General features: G+C 33.4%; 3 protein-coding genes across 6 annotated transcripts; 1 reads left to right on the top strand and 2 right to left on the bottom strand.

The window, feature by feature from the left end:
* On the top strand, positions 2,125–4,140 carry LOC18605265 (nucleoside diphosphate kinase 1). Its single transcript, XM_007038182.2, has 4 exons — positions 2,125–2,283; positions 3,305–3,353; positions 3,462–3,693; positions 3,797–4,140. Exons 1-4 carry the CDS (start codon positions 2,233–2,235, stop codon positions 3,909–3,911), a joined length of 447 nt encoding a protein of 148 aa, XP_007038244.1. The 5' UTR covers positions 2,125–2,232; the 3' UTR covers positions 3,912–4,140.
* Positions 5,056–7,403, bottom strand: LOC18605266 (peptide methionine sulfoxide reductase A1). Its single transcript, XM_007038183.2, has 2 exons — positions 6,817–7,403; positions 5,056–5,663 (listed from the first exon to the last, which is right to left on the bottom strand). The coding sequence occupies exons 1-2, from the start codon at positions 7,327–7,329 to the stop codon at positions 5,412–5,414; spliced, it is 765 nt and encodes a 254-aa protein (XP_007038245.1). The 5' UTR covers positions 7,330–7,403; the 3' UTR covers positions 5,056–5,411.
* Positions 7,951–11,781, bottom strand: LOC18605267 (putative disease resistance RPP13-like protein 3). 4 transcript variants are annotated; one of them, XM_007038184.2, is made up of 3 exons: positions 9,055–11,781; positions 8,770–8,824; positions 7,951–8,367 (listed from the first exon to the last, which is right to left on the bottom strand). In XM_007038184.2, exons 1-3 carry the CDS (start codon positions 11,692–11,694, stop codon positions 8,330–8,332), a joined length of 2,733 nt encoding a protein of 910 aa, XP_007038246.1. In that variant the 5' UTR covers positions 11,695–11,781; the 3' UTR covers positions 7,951–8,329. The 4 variants fall into 4 exon arrangements, with proteins under 4 accessions (XP_007038246.1, XP_017973978.1, XP_017973980.1 ...); XM_018118489.1 differs by having other exon boundaries at positions 7,951–8,382; XM_018118491.1 differs by having other exon boundaries at positions 8,770–8,843.

The following is a 16,805-nucleotide window of genomic DNA, read 5'->3' on the forward strand; positions in this document are numbered from 1 at the left end:
GAAGGAAAGAAAAAATCATGATTCTTTTTCTAGAAAACCTTATTAGCACTGCGTACATATATACACAGCTTTCCCCATCACACTGCACATGATAATTAATTCGTGTTATCCTTCCAAAAGGAAAAAGGGAAAAACAAAAAAAAAAAAGAAAGAAAGGAAAATCCATGTATCATGTTTTATATAGCAGGATTTAAAGAGAAAAAATGAACAAGCATGATTGAAGCATAATCTCCGAACAAACTACTGTTGAGTAGGAAGAAACAAGGGGTCAAGCGGTAGTGGTCCTACTGCAATTTATGTATCGTGATTCACGTATAATAAACTAAGACCTTAATCAATTAATGTAGTAACATGTAGAACAAAATTTAATTAATTCACTCGTCCAGCAAAAAAAAAAAAGAATTTTTTAAAAGACAATATTGATCCAGTAGAATTAGGACACGACAGTGGCTCCGGTGGTCGTGGAGTCAGTCACACGGCAACAGCATCTTGGTTCATGGCCTCATGCCACACACGTTAGTGTGTTATGTCGTGCATGTTCACTTCAATCTTCTCTCTTTCTTACCCTTTTTTTTCTTTTTATTTTAATAGTTTCCTCTTGTTTCCCCACCTCTATTAAATATTAGATAACGTTTGGCATAAAGAAAATAAAAGCACATTTCTTATAATATGTGTAATTAAATTACGTTGCATTGTTTGTTTTGTAACAGACCATTGCAATAAAGATTACAATATAATCCCATTACAGTCAAAAGATATAATGTGATTGCAGTTCAAAATCAATATGTAATTACATTACATTACATTCTATAATGTTGTTAAAGATATTTTTACTCTTCAACTTTATTATTTTATTAAAAATATTTTGTAATGCTATAATTAAAATAAAATATATTAAAATAAAATATACAATATAAGAATTAGAAATTAAAATATAATATAATATAAGAAATTAAAATTTATATAATATAGGTAAAAGAAATTGAAATAAAATATATAATATAAAAAATTATATTAAAGAAATAAAAATAAAATATATAAAATTATAATAAAAAATAAAATATATGACATTAAAAATATATTTAAGAGATGATGTTATATAAAAATTAACAATAAAAAATACAAGTATATTAAACTTGTATTTTAATAAACAAAGCAATTCTGAAAATTAACATTACATTCCCAACAAAGTATATATAAATCAAACGCTGCAATGTTATCTTTTCTACATTTTAATTATTATTTTGCTTGTATACCAAATACAGTAATATTATATTTCCTGCAATCATATTGCTTACAATCACATTACTTGCAATCAAATTACTTGTAATCACATAGCATAATAAAGTACCAAACGCCACTTTAATGTAAGATTTATTGTGTATTTTGTTCTTTTTTAATACTAAGTTGCTGATGAATAATGACTTGTATTATCATAACTAAAACTTGAAAGAATTTGTCAACCATTGATTTTCTACTTCTTTTCATTTTAAAAGAAAGGTAAGTTCTATGAATCCATCAGTATCTATCATGCTTAAAACTATGTAGTCTCTTTTCCTCATGCATTCATTTGGCCTCCACAAATCAATCGGGAAGTTGAATGGAGAATTTCTTCATAGTCATGAGGAAAACTATCAACTTAGCAATTGAACAACAATCTGAACCACTGATAACGAACTACAAACAAGTCATGGTAAATTTGGTACAAGTCTGGATGCGACTTCAAAAAGCAGCTCAAACATGAAACACGGAACTCCCTTGCCCTCTGCGGAAAGCAATAGCTGCACATGCAAGAAGAATGGACACTTCTCGACCTCGATTCTGCAACTGGACGGAAAGTTGGGTGAAATTTGCATATGTATTGAAATAATTAAAGAGAAATAAAAAACTGACAATCGCAAGAATATCTATAGTAGTTACGTGATGGAACAATGATCAGACTGCAATACTTGTGGACAATGAAGTGACACAAAGTGACAGCTAGAGCTATCAAACCAAGTCTTGAAGTACCCAGTAGAGCCAAAGCCCAATGATGAGTGTACTCCACACTATAGACAATTGATGGGCCTCATCAAGGTTCAACAACAACAATATCAAAGCCCGTAAATCACGTCCTACATACATACTTCCAAAAGGTCGTGACTGAGTGAGAAACAAGCTGCCAAGCTGGTGTACTTTTTTCAGCTGCTGCAAAATCAAGCCAAGCAGTCTTGCGCTCTCCGTCACTGAAAAATGGAGCAGACTTTCATTATGATCAAACCTGATGGCGTTCAGAGAGGCCTGGTTTGTTCCTCTCTGTTTCTTTTGTGTTTAGATTCGTTTCTTATGGCTTTTCGGAGACATCTTGATAAGATATTACTATAAAAGAAGAAGTAGAAAAGAAAAAGAAATTGAAGCATAGAAGTTAACTCCCTTTACTTGATGCTCTTAAATCCAATATTCTTATCTAAACTGTCGTTGAGTTGCTTTTAGAGTTAGTCTCTGATACTGTAGTTGATACGTAGTACCTAAAAGACGGATGAATAAGATAAGATATAAACTTTTTCTTTGTATTGCTTTCCTTTTCTGGTTTATGATATTGGAATGCGTAAGACGATAATAAGTTGAAAATTTGTTTCTTGGACCTTATCTATAATTGTGGAAAATTTTGGAATCTTGTTACAGAGTGGGGGTTGAATCTGTTGTTCTAAGACTTGTTGATATGATAACCGAAGAGGCTAATTATGGAAACTGAAATTTTTCAGAGTCCCAATGTAAATCTTCATCGGTCATTGCATTCGACCTTCTTAGAAAAAACCGATAGTGGAACTAGGAACCATTAAGATTTTCTTAAGTGTCAAACATGAAAACCTTGTGAGCTTGTTTATTAAATGAAATGCTATTTAAGTATTCCTTGGATTCAGTGTTTATTCTTCCTTTTCTAATCACTTTCACTATTTGCAATGAATGTTTAAAAATCAATATCAAGGTCATGAGTATTATTAGAAATCAATATGTGCTAAGCACAAATTAATTAAGAACCCGTTTCTTCTGTGGGAAAAAAAGGCTTCTACTAAACCGGAAACTAATGCTTTTGTATGCATGTATAGAATAAATGAAGACCATCTACATTTAGGAAAAGAAAACTAAGTTGGTGTTAGGAATTATTGTATTTGTTGCTTTGCCAAATTTCATTCTTCGATGAAGTTAGGTTTATTGGCATTATTCCTTTCATTGAAGCTGAACGGTATTACTGTCAGCAACAACTGCAAAGTTGGCTTTGTATTCAACTTGTTGTATCTAATTATTTTATTTCTTCATTAAGGTTGGTGAGATCATTAGCAGGTTTGAGAAAAAAGGCTTTTACTTGAAGGGTAATGATTGAAATCTAATTTTTGGTTTAGGTTGTTCATTTCTTTCTTTCTGTATCCATGGGGAAACTTTCACTTTTAATGCAATTTGCATATTTTTGTTTGAGTTAGGGATGAAACTTGTGAATGTTGATCGTACTTTTGCTGAGAGGCATTATGCGGATTTGTCTGCTAAGCCTTTTTTCGATGGCCTAGTTGAGTATATAATCTCTGGTCCAGTAGTTGCAATGATATGGGAAGGAAAGAATGTTGTGCTCACTGGACGCAAGATTATTGGAGCCACTAATCCATCGGAGTCAGCCCCTGGAACCATTCGTGGGGATTTTGCAGTTGAAATTGGGAGGTACATTGTTTTCACATGGTGCATCCCTATGTTATTCATTTTTCATTTTGCATCTGAGTACTCATTTGTGTGAAAACCCTTTCATAATCTTTCCATTTTGCAGGAACATCATTCATGGAAGTGATTCAGTTGAGAGTGCTAGGAAAGAGATAGCATTGTGGTTCCCCGATGGTGCTGAAAACTGGGGGAGTAGCATTCAGTCATGGATATACGAGTGAAAGAGTCCCATAGTTGGATGGCATAGCCCGACAGCTATATCAAATAAACAATAAGTGCTTGCTTTGTTAGAATTCCTCCTGGTGTAGATCTCACTTATCTCGCCTATTGATGATAATGCCAATGTGAAGGAACATAACACATACTCTTATGAAACTTAGTTTTATACTACCAAAGTTCTGGCTATGCCTTTTGTAGTGGCATTTTCTTTAATTCATTATCCTTTATTGAGTGCTTGGTTGTCTTGCTCGTAGTAAGGCATCCTTATGAAGTTTGCATTGATCCAATCTGTAGGCAATACACAATTGGAGTTCAAACCAAACAGCCTTATTCAGAATATCCGAGGACTGCTCGGATAAATTTGTGGATGCATCAAATTTGCTAGTTTACAGTCAGATCTGTTTGTGCTGACATTTATCTTGTCGAGTTTGACAGCTAAAAGTTTGTTATAATATTTAATGCTCGCCATCCCAAATATCTGGCCACCTTCTGCTCTCTTGTGATGGTTTCTTCTTTAGTGTTCAGCATGGTTCACTTATCAAGATTAGCACCAACACTGAACGATTTTTAATATCTACACAGGTGAGGGCTGCAAATGGCAACCACGTTCCATTTTATTACATCTTTCTCCAGGGAAAGAAAAGAACTGTAGGCCTTAGTGGGACTGGAGAGTTACATCTCAGCAGCATCCCTCTCATTCAGTTGAAACATGTTGAAATGCAGTGTAGCCTGGTCTGCTGGAAGATGCTGACTCGTGGCTTCCAGTCTTGGCAACAAGAGGTGCTATAATGTTGATAATCATTCTCAGAAAGTGATATAGTCACTTATATATAACTGCTTAATAGATTTTTGGGATGATGAAAGAATGACCCATAATTGTGATGGCAACAAGAAAGGCGTGACAGAATCTTCCACATCGCTGCCTAATGACTACACAGTTCCCTAAGAACATTCCTGATTCAGCATCAGTTTTCCTGTTTTTGAATTGAGCAATAAAAAAATTTAAAAACACAAAATAGTCACACAATGGGCCGAAAAAGAAACTCAGAATAATAACTTCCCATACCATCTAAATTTGCTCAATTCCAAATCTGCTTCCGACTGATTCAAGTGGCAACCTTCTTAAGGGCTGAATTGTTGACCATCAAAGCAAAGACCTGTTTTCATTGAAATGCTAAAGCAAATCAAGTAAATCATCCTATTGTCTCAAGGCTTTAGGTGACTACATTGGGTTTAAAATAGATGAAAGATAACCTCGTCCATGACAGAGGCTTTATTTCAGTATTAAAACATAATTACCACATTGACGTTTAGCATGATCTCCTATCAGTAGATATACAAAATGTAGATGCTGGCCTGCTGACAGTATATAATTACAAATCCGTGACTCATTCCATCAAAAAAGAAAAAAGGTTGTTAAACCTATAAGATGCCAGTGACAGACAAAAGCAGACAATTATAAACAATCAAAAGCTCAGAACCGCACATAGAATAGTGGCAACTTAGCCGTAGCATCGGATTGGATCATTGCACCCTTTCTCAGCAGATTGTTTAAAACCAAAACGACCTCCTTTTGCAAGGTACTGCTGGTGATATTCCTCTGCTCTATAGAACTTCGTGGCAGGCAGAATTTCTGTAACAATATTTCTGTTCAAGAGTTTCATCTGTTTTTCCATGGACTCCCGTGCTGCCTTCTCCTGCTCAGGGTTGTAATAGTATATACCAGATCTATACTGCGTTCCCACATCATTCCCCTGCAAAAGCATTCATAACCTATTAGAGTGGCAAGACTATGGTGCACACACAATTCTACCAAAATGTATAAAGATTATCCTGCATCAGATTTATTGCTCTGGGAATACTGACATGCTTTAGTCATGATATATTAGCAATATCTTTAGCATTATGTATGTGGTAAATAAGAAATTTAGAGACCAATTTTCCCCCAGAGGAGAGGAGTTGAAATTACAGGAAAATATATGAGACAATGAAACCAGTAATCATATTTGAGAGTCGCAATGAAACAAGCCCCCTTTGACCAACGTGGCAGGCAAAATAGACAATATATCATCAAATAAAGTGCAGCACGGGAGCAATTCCATAACATCTGCTATTTCTAGTTATGCCTGACAAATTTCAAGAACTCGGAAAAACACAAACTTTAGGAGAAAGAAAATACTTTTAACTTCCAGGTAATGACCACAAATCACCTAGCAAGCAGCATATCAAATTCCAACCATCAATTATGGAAATGAATTGATTTATATGAAAAACATGAACTTTTTGCACGGTGACTTATTCTATTATTTTTATTCCCCTTTGAAGTGAAGAATGAGCAAAACAAAGGCACATACACGACAGGAAAGATTGAAGCACCGAGGACAACTCCTCAAAATCGCATAACACTGAATCACAAACAAGTAAAAGTGCCAACTCCCTAAACGCATGACTAAAATAAGGAAATCAGTCAAAATGTAAGACACAAACTTCAATCCAAGGAAAGGTCTGAACTGCTGACATTTCCTTAGGTTCACAAGTTTGATATGCAAACTCTGGAGAAGATACCGCAAATATATCAGCTTTAATTAACAAAAGAAAAGACTCTTATATCATCTACAAATCAATTCAATCAAACAAGTGAAAAATACCTAAAAAAATGACCAAGTAGACATAGAACCCCCAAACGTTACCTCAAAATTATCACTACAGTAAGATAATTCAAAAATTGCAATAGTCAAGCACAAAATCCACCTCAAAACAACCACCAAAACCCCAAGATTACACATCGATCCATCCACATAAAACACCCCAAAATGGAAAAAGACAAAATTCACAAATTTAAGGTGTGTGTGTGTGTAAAGATGTTTCATCTCTAATATCCAATATTTCCCACATCATAAAACCCACCTGGCGATTGAGGGTAGTAGGATCATGGCGAGCCCAGAAGGCATCAAGCAAAGCATCATAGCTACACTCCTTAGGGTCGTACTGAACCCTCACAACTTCATTATGGTTCGTGGTTCCCGAACACACGTCTTCATAACTCGGATTATGCATGAACCCTTGGCTATACCCAACCTCCGTTTTGGTCACCCCGGGAACTCTCTGGAACGCCAATTCAACGCCCCAAAAGCACCCCGCACCGAACTGAGCAAACTGCTGACCGGGAGCCGGGACGTCGTCGTCTGGACCCTGAGCGATGGCCGAGTTTTCCATTGACGGGGCGGGCTTGGCTCCGAAGCCGAGGTTTTTGAGGATGTTCATGGGGGCCCTGTGGAGAGAAACGGATCGTTTGGTTTGAGGGAAAGGGATAGAAAGGGGAGAGAAAGAGAGAGGGAGCTTTGGAGAGAGAGACAAGAAAGGTTTAGAAATGAGGAGAGATGAAGAAGAAGAGGTTGCAAGCGTAAGACTTCGAAGCATTGTTATTATGAGTCGGAGACTCGGAGTAGCGGTTGGGGGTATGGGAGAACAACAACGGTGACGATAATTTTACTATTTTTGGGATTTTCCTTCTTTTTCATGTCTTTTTTTTTTCTTAAAAAAAGAATAAATCATTTTATTAAGACTTTTATTTTGTTTTTCAAGATATTCTTTCAGCTTTTTGGTACAATTTCAATAACCAAATTAATTTGTCTCAAGGAAAATGGGTGTAATGATATTCTTGAGTTATGCAATTTTGAGGAAAAAAAAGTTTAGAACAAATATGCATAATATAATTCTTTTGATTAAAAAAATAAAAAAATAAAATTTTTGCAAGACCGCAGTGATTTTGATATTCTTCCAAAAATTTTTTTTACAACTAATTAAAATTTAATTTAATAAATCTTATCAATTAAGATCCATCATTCATACAGATCATTACTGATGTGATTTGTTCAAATTCAAATCTCAATTTTTTTTAATGATTCTACACACACTCTTGATGTGCTCACAAGACAAGACATTGTTTGTGAGTCTTTTTATATTAAGTTATAGATATGCTTTTTCTCTAAATAAAAAAAAATAAACATGTAAAATAATTTCAATGAAAGTGGCTACAAGTTTATGTGAGGTGACCGGTTCCAAGTAAAATTAAAGACGTAAGAACCTTAATTTACAGTGAATGGTTTGCATTCACCGGTCAAATCTTATTATCTCCTATAAGCAATGTGCTTTCAAGGTCTATATTTGTACATAAAAGCATCTAATCACAAAAGGAGGAAGGTTTGAATATTTGTCTAATTTCAACCCTTTTAAAAAAAAAAAAAACTTTTTTGGCATTGAATATGGGGTAGTTGTTGCCTTTGGAGGAATCTAGAACAGAAGTTCCCGTCTGAAAGCAGACATGAGCAACGTGTCGACTGTCCCCACCACACCTTCCAATCTAAGTGTGGTTTTGGGCCTTTTCATCTCATCCAAATCTCAATGGACCCAAGCCCAACTATGCATTCATGACACTTTGGACCTTTCGTAGCTCCCCTGTTGTAATATTTGCTTCAGATATACAATTTTAAAATTAATTAAAATTTTTACATATGAAGTAATATAATTCCAATGATATTTTAAAATAAAAGTATTAATAATTTTACGAATAATGAAGTAATTCAATTTAAAAAATATGCAAAGAACAATATAATTAGCGCTATTTATTTATAGCTAGCAACAAAAGCAAGAAGCAAGCAGAATATCAAAATCCCTATTATATGAACCTAGTTACCAAAATTCCACTCAAAGGATTTGAGTCAAAAGAATGTTTTATTTGTTTCTACTAGTTTTTTTTTCTTCTTTTAATCTTTCTTGTTCCACGTATGAGCCACATGCAGACATTTTCTTCCTCATTAAACAAATGCATTGTACTTTGTTTGCAAGAGCAGCATTTACCTGTGTTAAATCTTTCAACATCTGACGAGGAGGAGCGGTCTGATTGCTTGATTAACTATAAGACAGAGGCTTTTCTGCTTAGCATCAACACAGACTTAAATAAAAACAAAAAATAAAGATTCAAAAGTAAATGAAACAGTGCTAGTTTGAAAATATTGAAGGAGAGAATCTGTTCCTCAACAGATGAAGCCATGAATAGTTTATGTTTAAAGTATCGCCATTTGCCAGAATATCTGCTGAAACTGCAAATTGTTAAACAAATAAGATGGAGGAAACATGCTGCACCTTGTAAAAATCTTCACCTCGAATCCTATTCACGAATGATTTTGGCATCTCTTCAATGTCCAACTCACAGAGAGCAGCAAGGGATCTCATTCCTTCAGGGAGCATCTTCAAGTTCCCGCAATTGATTATCCGGAAACTCCTAAGCCTTAGCGCTGCACCTTCTTCAAGATTTAACTCTTCCAAGGATTCCAAGGAGTGAAACTCCAGGAACTCAAGTTGAGGAAAGCCACTGACGGATATTGCCATTTTCACTCCATCGTAGGAGCGTGCTTTTAGTCTCAGAATCAACAATCTTGGCAAGTTCTCAAGTATCCCCACCGAATCTTGCTTGAGATGAGCATGTTCTAATGTCAACTGGGAGAGATTTGGTGGGAATTCCTGCGAGCTAGGTAACTGTCTTATAGTTCCTCTCATATGCAACTTGACGAGATTTTGAAGAGCAGAAAGTTGAGTGAGCGATGGAAATTCAGCATCTTCAGTACGCAGGTACAGGGACTGAAGTTGTACAAGTGCCACAATAGAGTTAAATATTTCAGTTGCTCTCAAGCTGAAGTTTCCTCTGATTCCCAATTTTTGCAGGCTCGTTAAATTTGCAGGGTTGTTTTGCATCCATTTTTGGACATTTATCTCTGATAGAGCCTGGAGATGCTGTAATGTGTCGATTCGCAGAGGCCCCCCATATTTATGTCCGCACATATAAAGATACCGTAATTTTGTTATCTTCCATATTACGTTGGGAATTGTTTCGAGATGAAGATTTGCAGCTACATCAAGAGTCTGTAGGTTCCGCAAAGAACCTATGGCTGGTGAAAGCGCCTGTAGGTTGGTCTCCTTCAGCCCCAAGTATTTCAGATGAATTAATGCCCCAATTATGCTTGGAATGGTAGTACATGGTATACCCTCCAACTCCAGGACTCTGAGTAATTTGAAGTTTCTGCTAACATAATCTAGATCGCTGCCTTCCATTTTATAAGGATCATTTATATAATAATTAACCTGGCTTTGGTTACGATCAACTCTAAAGAAGAGAAGCGACCGGAGGTGGGGATTGATATACTTGCACTGGGGCCAATGAAATGTAGAGTAGATGGCATGACGACGTGATCTAGCTGAAGGGTGGAGACTTTGACTCCCTTGAATCTCGTGAAAGCTCTCTGCTTTGGCCTTTGAGATGGAGAGGTCTCGTAGTAGATCATGAAGACGACATTGTTTAACTCTCTGGTTGACACTCCATTTGGCTGCTTGAACCATGTTTCTCTCAATTAGCTCATTCAAGTAATCCTCTGCTACGTGCTCCATCCTTTCCTCTTGCAGCGGAATCAAACCCTCCGCAATCCATAGCCTAAACATTTTATGTGTGGGAATCAGACGGTCTTCTGGGAATTGTCCTAGATAGAGGAAGCAAGATTTGAGGTAATAAGGCAAATCGTTATAACTCAAAGCTAGAATAGATGACACTCCATCTGGGTCTCGAGCAAAGAGCGAGTTCATGTTGGAAAGAACCCTTTTCCATTCTCCCAAATTTCTTTTACTTGAAAGCAATCCTCCCACCACAATGATGGCCAGTGGTAAACCAGCACATTTTGCCACGATCTCTTTCCCTATTTCCTCCAACTGTGGGGAACGATATGAATCAACGCCATGAATGAAAGCTTTCTTGCAGAACAACATCCATCCATCTTCTTCGCTCAGAAAATGCAAATGATAGGGAACACTTTGAGCATCTGCTTTCAAAGCAATACCCTTGTTGCGAGTTGTAATCATGACTCTGCTTCCATTACTTCTGTCTGGAAAGGCCTTTGCAAGAGAGATCCATGCTCCGATACTCCATACGTCATCCAAGACTACCAAATACCGTTTCTTTCTTAGGTGTTCATAGAGAATTGCTTCCAATTCTTCTTCCTCCAACTTTTCCAATTTTCTTCGCGTTGATGCCACTTGCTTTATAATTGCCTGAAGTATGTCTTTAGTACTGAAATCCTGGGATACGTAAACCCATGCTCGAGAAGGAAAACGAGCCTGGATATCACCATGATTATAAACTTTTTTTGCTAGAGTTGTCTTACCAATGCCTCCCATTCCGGCTATTGAAATCGCATGCCATTGGTCCTCGGTTCGGACAAGTTGCGTCACCAGCTTAGCTATATCATCGTCCAGGCCAACGATATCCTTTTCTTCCCCGCGAGGAGATGATCTTCTCAGCTTCCGAAGCCTCTCCCTTGCAGTGCTAATCCCCTCTCCAATGTTTCTGATACCATAGGTTTCACGACTGGCAGATATATTAAGGATTCTTCTCTGGATGGACAGAAGCTCTTTTGCAACCTTAGAGCGATGTTTCCATTCTTTGAAAATGGAAGCATACCTTTTGATGGAGCTTTTTTTCTTGAGGGAATCAATTCTGAGGACGAAAGTGTCGATGAGATCTTCAGCATCATAAGCAACATTTCTGATTTCAGACACCCAGTTGCTCACTCTCTCATCATCATCTTGCTTTGCATCTGCATCCTTTAAGAAACATCTCATCCGAAGTAATTCCTCTTGTAGACGCTCTACTTCCTGTCGAACACCTGTTTGAAAATCAATTTCTTCCAGTATGCCGGCTAGCCTTTCTACAACAAAGGAAACGGCAGCTTCAGCCATGCTTAACGCTCCCTGGAATGGCGGTATCAAATGTACTTGTCAGCTGAAAGGATTCATCTTCTGTTTTTTGGAAGAGAGATACAAGTCAATTAATTAAGTATATAATTTCCTTGAAACTGAGAAGGCCCAATGATATTTCTTGAAGATTTGAAGTCAAAGAGGAATCATCATCATCAACGTCATCTCCTTTCTATTTGGGTCCACACGCACAAGTGCCCAATAAATTGTATTGACTTTTCCATTGATTCCTTTCTGTATTGTCGCTTTGCCAAACCTACCAGTCAGTTATGGTGGAAGTGGTTGCTTTGCCAAACCTCCAAGTCAGTTACGGTGGAAATGGTACGAATTAACCACAAAATTAAGGTAAGTCAATAAATTAATATCTTACATAATTATAAATATGAATTATTGATTTCAATTTAAACTTGTAACTTGACTAGACATCAGGTAATTGCTTTGCAAGGAAAACAATATTTCCACATTTGTTCGCACAAGAGAAACATCATTTCCGCAAAATAGCAGTACTTATGTTATAAAAACAAGTAAATTGAGAATAAAATATTAAAATGTGATCAACAAAAATATAAACATTATAAAAGCTTGAACAGTTGCATTAAACCTAAAGTTACAAAGAGTAAAAGACTAATGATAGTCAGAGCAATAAAGGCTTTAACATGCCTACCGCACTCTACAGATGTTCCATCCCAACGAATGAAGGAAGCTTCAGCAAATTCAAGTGTACCCAGCGGTAGGGAAAAAAAAAGGAATTATTAAACAAAGAGGAGAATAAGTTCATAATATTTAGATTAAAGTGGGTTAAAGTGTAAAATAGACTCTAACTAAACTTTTCAAGCTTTGGTTGATTTTGAAATTTATTAAAATATATATCTAATTAATATATTATAAAAGCATTTGAAACTAAATGTTGATGTGAGGCTTGATAAACCCTAAATGTTTGTTTATGAATTTTGCTTAGAAAAGCAGTAAATTACAATTAGATTTAGGTTATTTTATTATTTTAATTTAAATATATGAATTAATAATTTTAAAACATGTGATAGATAAAAAAATTAAGTAAACCGTTAAAAAGAATCCAATCTTGGTTCTTTTCAAAGTTGTACAGCTTGTGTCACATTTAAATCAAAAGTTTTGAAATATAACAGACGCCACATATTTATGAGATGAATCCCTTAAGTATGTAAGGCAACAATATCATACTTAATCAAATATAATACCTCTACAATATTTTCAAAATTTATATTTTATAAAACCTCGAGTCTCCAAATGTAATATTAAACTACAATTCTCCAAAACATACAAATTTCTCGTCTAGTTAACATCTACTTAACAAACTAGAAACTGAATACTCACATCAAAGTTTATAATTATCCAAGGCATACATTAATCTTGCTAACCAAAACCCTAGCCAAGCAAGTCTAACTCCCAAACATGCAAAGATGTTGAAATCTGTAAAATGATGAGAATTAATGGAATGAGTACAACTGCTCAACAAGTAACTAACATCTCTTCAGTCGAATTAAACATGCTTAAAACATTTAGGCTGAAATTATTAATATACCTATAAGTATCAAAACAGAATTTTGAGTAATTTCATTCAAATTATATATTTCAAAATTTCATTTTTAAATTAAAAAAGTAAACATAATTTCGTTTCAAATAACATAATTAATACAATTTCAAAATTTTCAGATAACATAACAGAATATAATTTCATACTAATTTCAGGTTTTATTAGTCTCTTGTAACATGTTACGACCACATTTAACTCTTATGGCACACGTCAAAAATAAAATCATAATTAACCCCAGTGGCACGGGTCAGAGTCGAAACCATAATTAACCCTAGTGGAATGGGTTAGAAATATATTAGAAGCAATTATTGGCTACACTGAACAGATATCACAAATACCACTATTTTGTAACCGATGATGCGGTTGAGAGATCAATTTCTAATCACAAAATATATGTTGACATAGCCAACATTTAACTCCTATTGCCAAGGTCAGAGCACACCATATTATGAGATAAAACAGAAACATATATTTTTAAATTACCTATATTTCATAAAATAATGTATTCATTTTCTCAAAACATATCTCGTGCATATAAAAAACATAATTGTTTCAAACTAAATATTCACAAAGATAGTCATATATACATACATTGATAAAAATCATATTCCAGAACAAAATCGAAATCGTATTCCAAAAATCAGTAGGGAGATCATATTTACTTACATATATTAGCATGCTCACCCCGATTTAATAAATCATAGGACAAAATATCATATACAAGCACAAAAATCACATTGAGGCTAATTTTAGGGTGTGAAAACACCGAAAGGATACTAATCACTTACTTGATTCGATAAACCAAAACTAAGGGATAAAGAATCAGAATCTTCTTGAAGCCTATTAATTTAAAATACTCAGAATTAGAAACCAACACTACTACTTATCAAAACGAACCATAACTCTTTGTTGATCATTCTAAAGCATTTAAGGTGTGGTATTTTTTTCGCTAACTAAAGCTAATTTTGATTAAAAATAAAAATTGATTTTTTTTAATAATTTATAAATACATAAAATGTTCTAAACTTAGGAACTCAGAGATTAAAATACAAAATCAGTAACAAATATAAAGTTTGATGGATATACATCAATGCTAATTAAACCTTGACTCTTGAATATTGTTAACAAATTTTTCGAAATATGTTAATTCCAAAATAATTTTTCAAATAAATATTTATTCATAAAAAAAACTAAAATTCAAATAGCTCAAATTTCTGAAGTTTCTATCAAACTAGGTTGAATATAGGCCAAGAATAATTTTGAAATAATTAAAAATGAATTTTTATAAATCCTTAAATTTTATATTTTCATGACTATCTGGCTTACTTCGCGCACTTATAACTCTTATCTCAAATTGTTTTCAGTGATAAAATCAAAACCAAATTGAAATATTCATATCACACTATAACATTAAAATTAGTCTTGATGAAAAAGATTGCAAAATTCCCAAGTTACAGAAGCCAAAAGTTTAAAAATCATTACAAATTTACCTAGATTTATGAGTTTTCAAATTCAAGTAGCCAAATTTGAACCTTCAGTTCTCTTAATACAAAAAGCTCCTAACTGAGCCATTGACACCAAATTAAATCGCACATTTCATACAACAAAAGCCCTCGAAGAAAAGACTCAAAACATTATAGGAATATAGAGTTCTACCTGAAGTTGGGTCATTAAAACAGTTGAAAATGGGTTTCCAGTTAACTTTAAAAATTCACATCTCTCTAACCATAAAGCCAAACAAGATGCTATAAAAACTATTGGAAAGATATTTTCAAGACTTTTTCATTGGTACCCATCATGTTACCTGAAAGTCACTAGAATAGTACCGGATTTGAATGTAAGTTAAAGAAACATAAAAAAAATTTAGGATCTTTTATTTCGAACTATGCAAAAATACAATTTTCATAAGTTAAAGCCTATCATACCTTAACCACTGCTTTCTTGAATAGATTTTTCATTTTTTTGTCTTTCTCCTTCTTCTTTAGGGTTAGTTTCTCCTAAATGATTTTCTTCTTTCGACTGCCTTTCTCTTAAGATGACATCAAACAGAGTTAACTTCTCTGACTTCTTTTCCTATTCTAAACGTGATATTGTAAAATTATATTTTTTTTTAACTTCCTCCGACAGTTTTCCTTTAAACGTGATAAATTGCTTTACCTTAAACGTGTGATAAAAACTAACACTAATAAAACTACTCTATTTACTTAAAAACCCTTAATCTATTCCCTTTTTATTAATAAGCCCAAAGTCATAACTGCAGTTATCAAAAGTTAGACTTATGTTATATTTATTTAATATAGACTATAACTTAGTAATTACTAATTTTTTTATAACATAATTTAATTAAGTAGAATAAGATTTTTTAGGCATTACATCTTGTTATGTCAATAAATTTGGCTTTCAAAGAAAAAAAAAAAACCCAATCAATAACATCTTTAGCCTCATCATTTCTAGCAGTGCTCTTCTTCTAAATGATAAGTCAATATATTAGGTCATCAACACATGTCATTAAATTGGTAAGATAACTTTAACCAACAATAATTAATCAACGATTAGTGATATATTTGATTTAAAATAAAAATATAAAAATTTAATTGAATAAACATAAGAGCTATATTTGATTTTTTCTTATATAATTTAATGATTTTTTTAATTATTATGTTTAGATTTTATTAAAATATATCATATAATTTTTTAAATTTGTACATTTTCTTTTATATATATATATGCAATGAAGACAGAGGCGTAGGAGAGGGGGCTAGTGGGGGCCCTCGCCCTACCAACAATTTCAAAAATTTTATAATTTATCTTTATTTTTTAAAAATTTAATAATTTCACTTTTATAAAAATTTTAAATTTTTTTAACATATTTGATTTTTTTAGAATTTTAGAATTTTATCCTTACAATAATTTTTTGTTTGGTAAGATGTCCCACAACAATTAGTTAACAATTAATTTTAATAAGATTAAAATAAAACCTATTGCAATAGAATTATTCCCAACCCAAAACCTCACAACCTCCCCTTCTTGTTTTCTTTATCTTTTTACCAAATACTATAGAAACAATTTTTTTTTTCTTTTTAACTTTTTTGCTTACTAACATTCTCTGTGCAGAAAACTTCTAGTTGGTAAGTCAATTTTTATGTCATGATAACTAGTAAGTTTGGTTTATTTTCTTATTTTATTTTTAATATTTTAAATTTTAAATTTTTTTATTTAATATTTTTAATTTGATGATTTTGATTTAAGATTTATTGTCTTAGTCATTGTTTGTTGAAAGCGACAAAATAAGAATTTGATTAATCACCTAATGTTAGTTATTACTTATTTATTTAGGTATTACTTGTTTGCTTTCCTATAAATTATTTGTGTTTTTTTTTATTCATTTAGATTCTTCTGAACAATTAAGTTTTTTATTCAGAATTACTTTTTTTATTGAATTGTTTATTGATATTATATTTAATTTGTGTGATTAATTTTAAAAAATTACTTTTTATTGAATTATTTATTAATAACTTTT

The sequence above is a fragment of the Theobroma cacao genome, chromosome 3 (genome assembly GCF_000208745.1).
Source record: "Theobroma cacao cultivar B97-61/B2 chromosome 3, Criollo_cocoa_genome_V2, whole genome shotgun sequence".
In the NCBI taxonomy this organism is placed as follows: Eukaryota; Viridiplantae; Streptophyta; class Magnoliopsida; order Malvales; family Malvaceae; genus Theobroma; species Theobroma cacao.

What these genes read in the sequence shown, in the direction of transcription:
- LOC18605265 (XM_007038182.2), top strand. Translation starts at nt 2,233, where the DNA reads ATGGAGCAGACTTTCATTATGATCAAACCTGATGGCGTTCAGAGAGGC. An exon ending in ATGGCGTTCAGAGAGGCCTG is followed by an intron (nt 2,284 to 3,304) that starts GTTTGTTCCTCT and finishes TTCTTCATTAAG; the next exon opens with GTTGGTGAGATCATTAGCAG. An exon ending in AAAAGGCTTTTACTTGAAGG is followed by an intron (nt 3,354 to 3,461) that starts GTAATGATTGAA and finishes TGTTTGAGTTAG; the next exon opens with GGATGAAACTTGTGAATGTT.
- LOC18605267 (XM_018118489.1), bottom strand. Translation starts at nt 11,694, where the DNA reads ATGGCTGAAGCTGCCGTTTCCTTTGTTGTAGAAAGGCTAGCCGGCATA. An exon ending in GAGGTGAAGATTTTTACAAG is followed by an intron (nt 8,825 to 9,054) that starts GTGCAGCATGTT and finishes TCTGTCTTATAG; the next exon opens with TTAATCAAGCAATCAGACCG. An exon ending in TGTTGAAAGATTTAACACAG is followed by an intron (nt 8,383 to 8,769) that starts GTAAATGCTGCT and finishes GTATATCTGAAG; the next exon opens with CAAATATTACAACAGGGGAG.
- LOC18605266 (XM_007038183.2), bottom strand. Translation starts at nt 7,329, where the DNA reads ATGCTTCGAAGTCTTACGCTTGCAACCTCTTCTTCTTCATCTCTCCTC. An exon ending in CTACTACCCTCAATCGCCAG is followed by an intron (nt 5,664 to 6,816) that starts GTGGGTTTTATG and finishes ATGCTTTTGCAG; the next exon opens with GGGAATGATGTGGGAACGCA.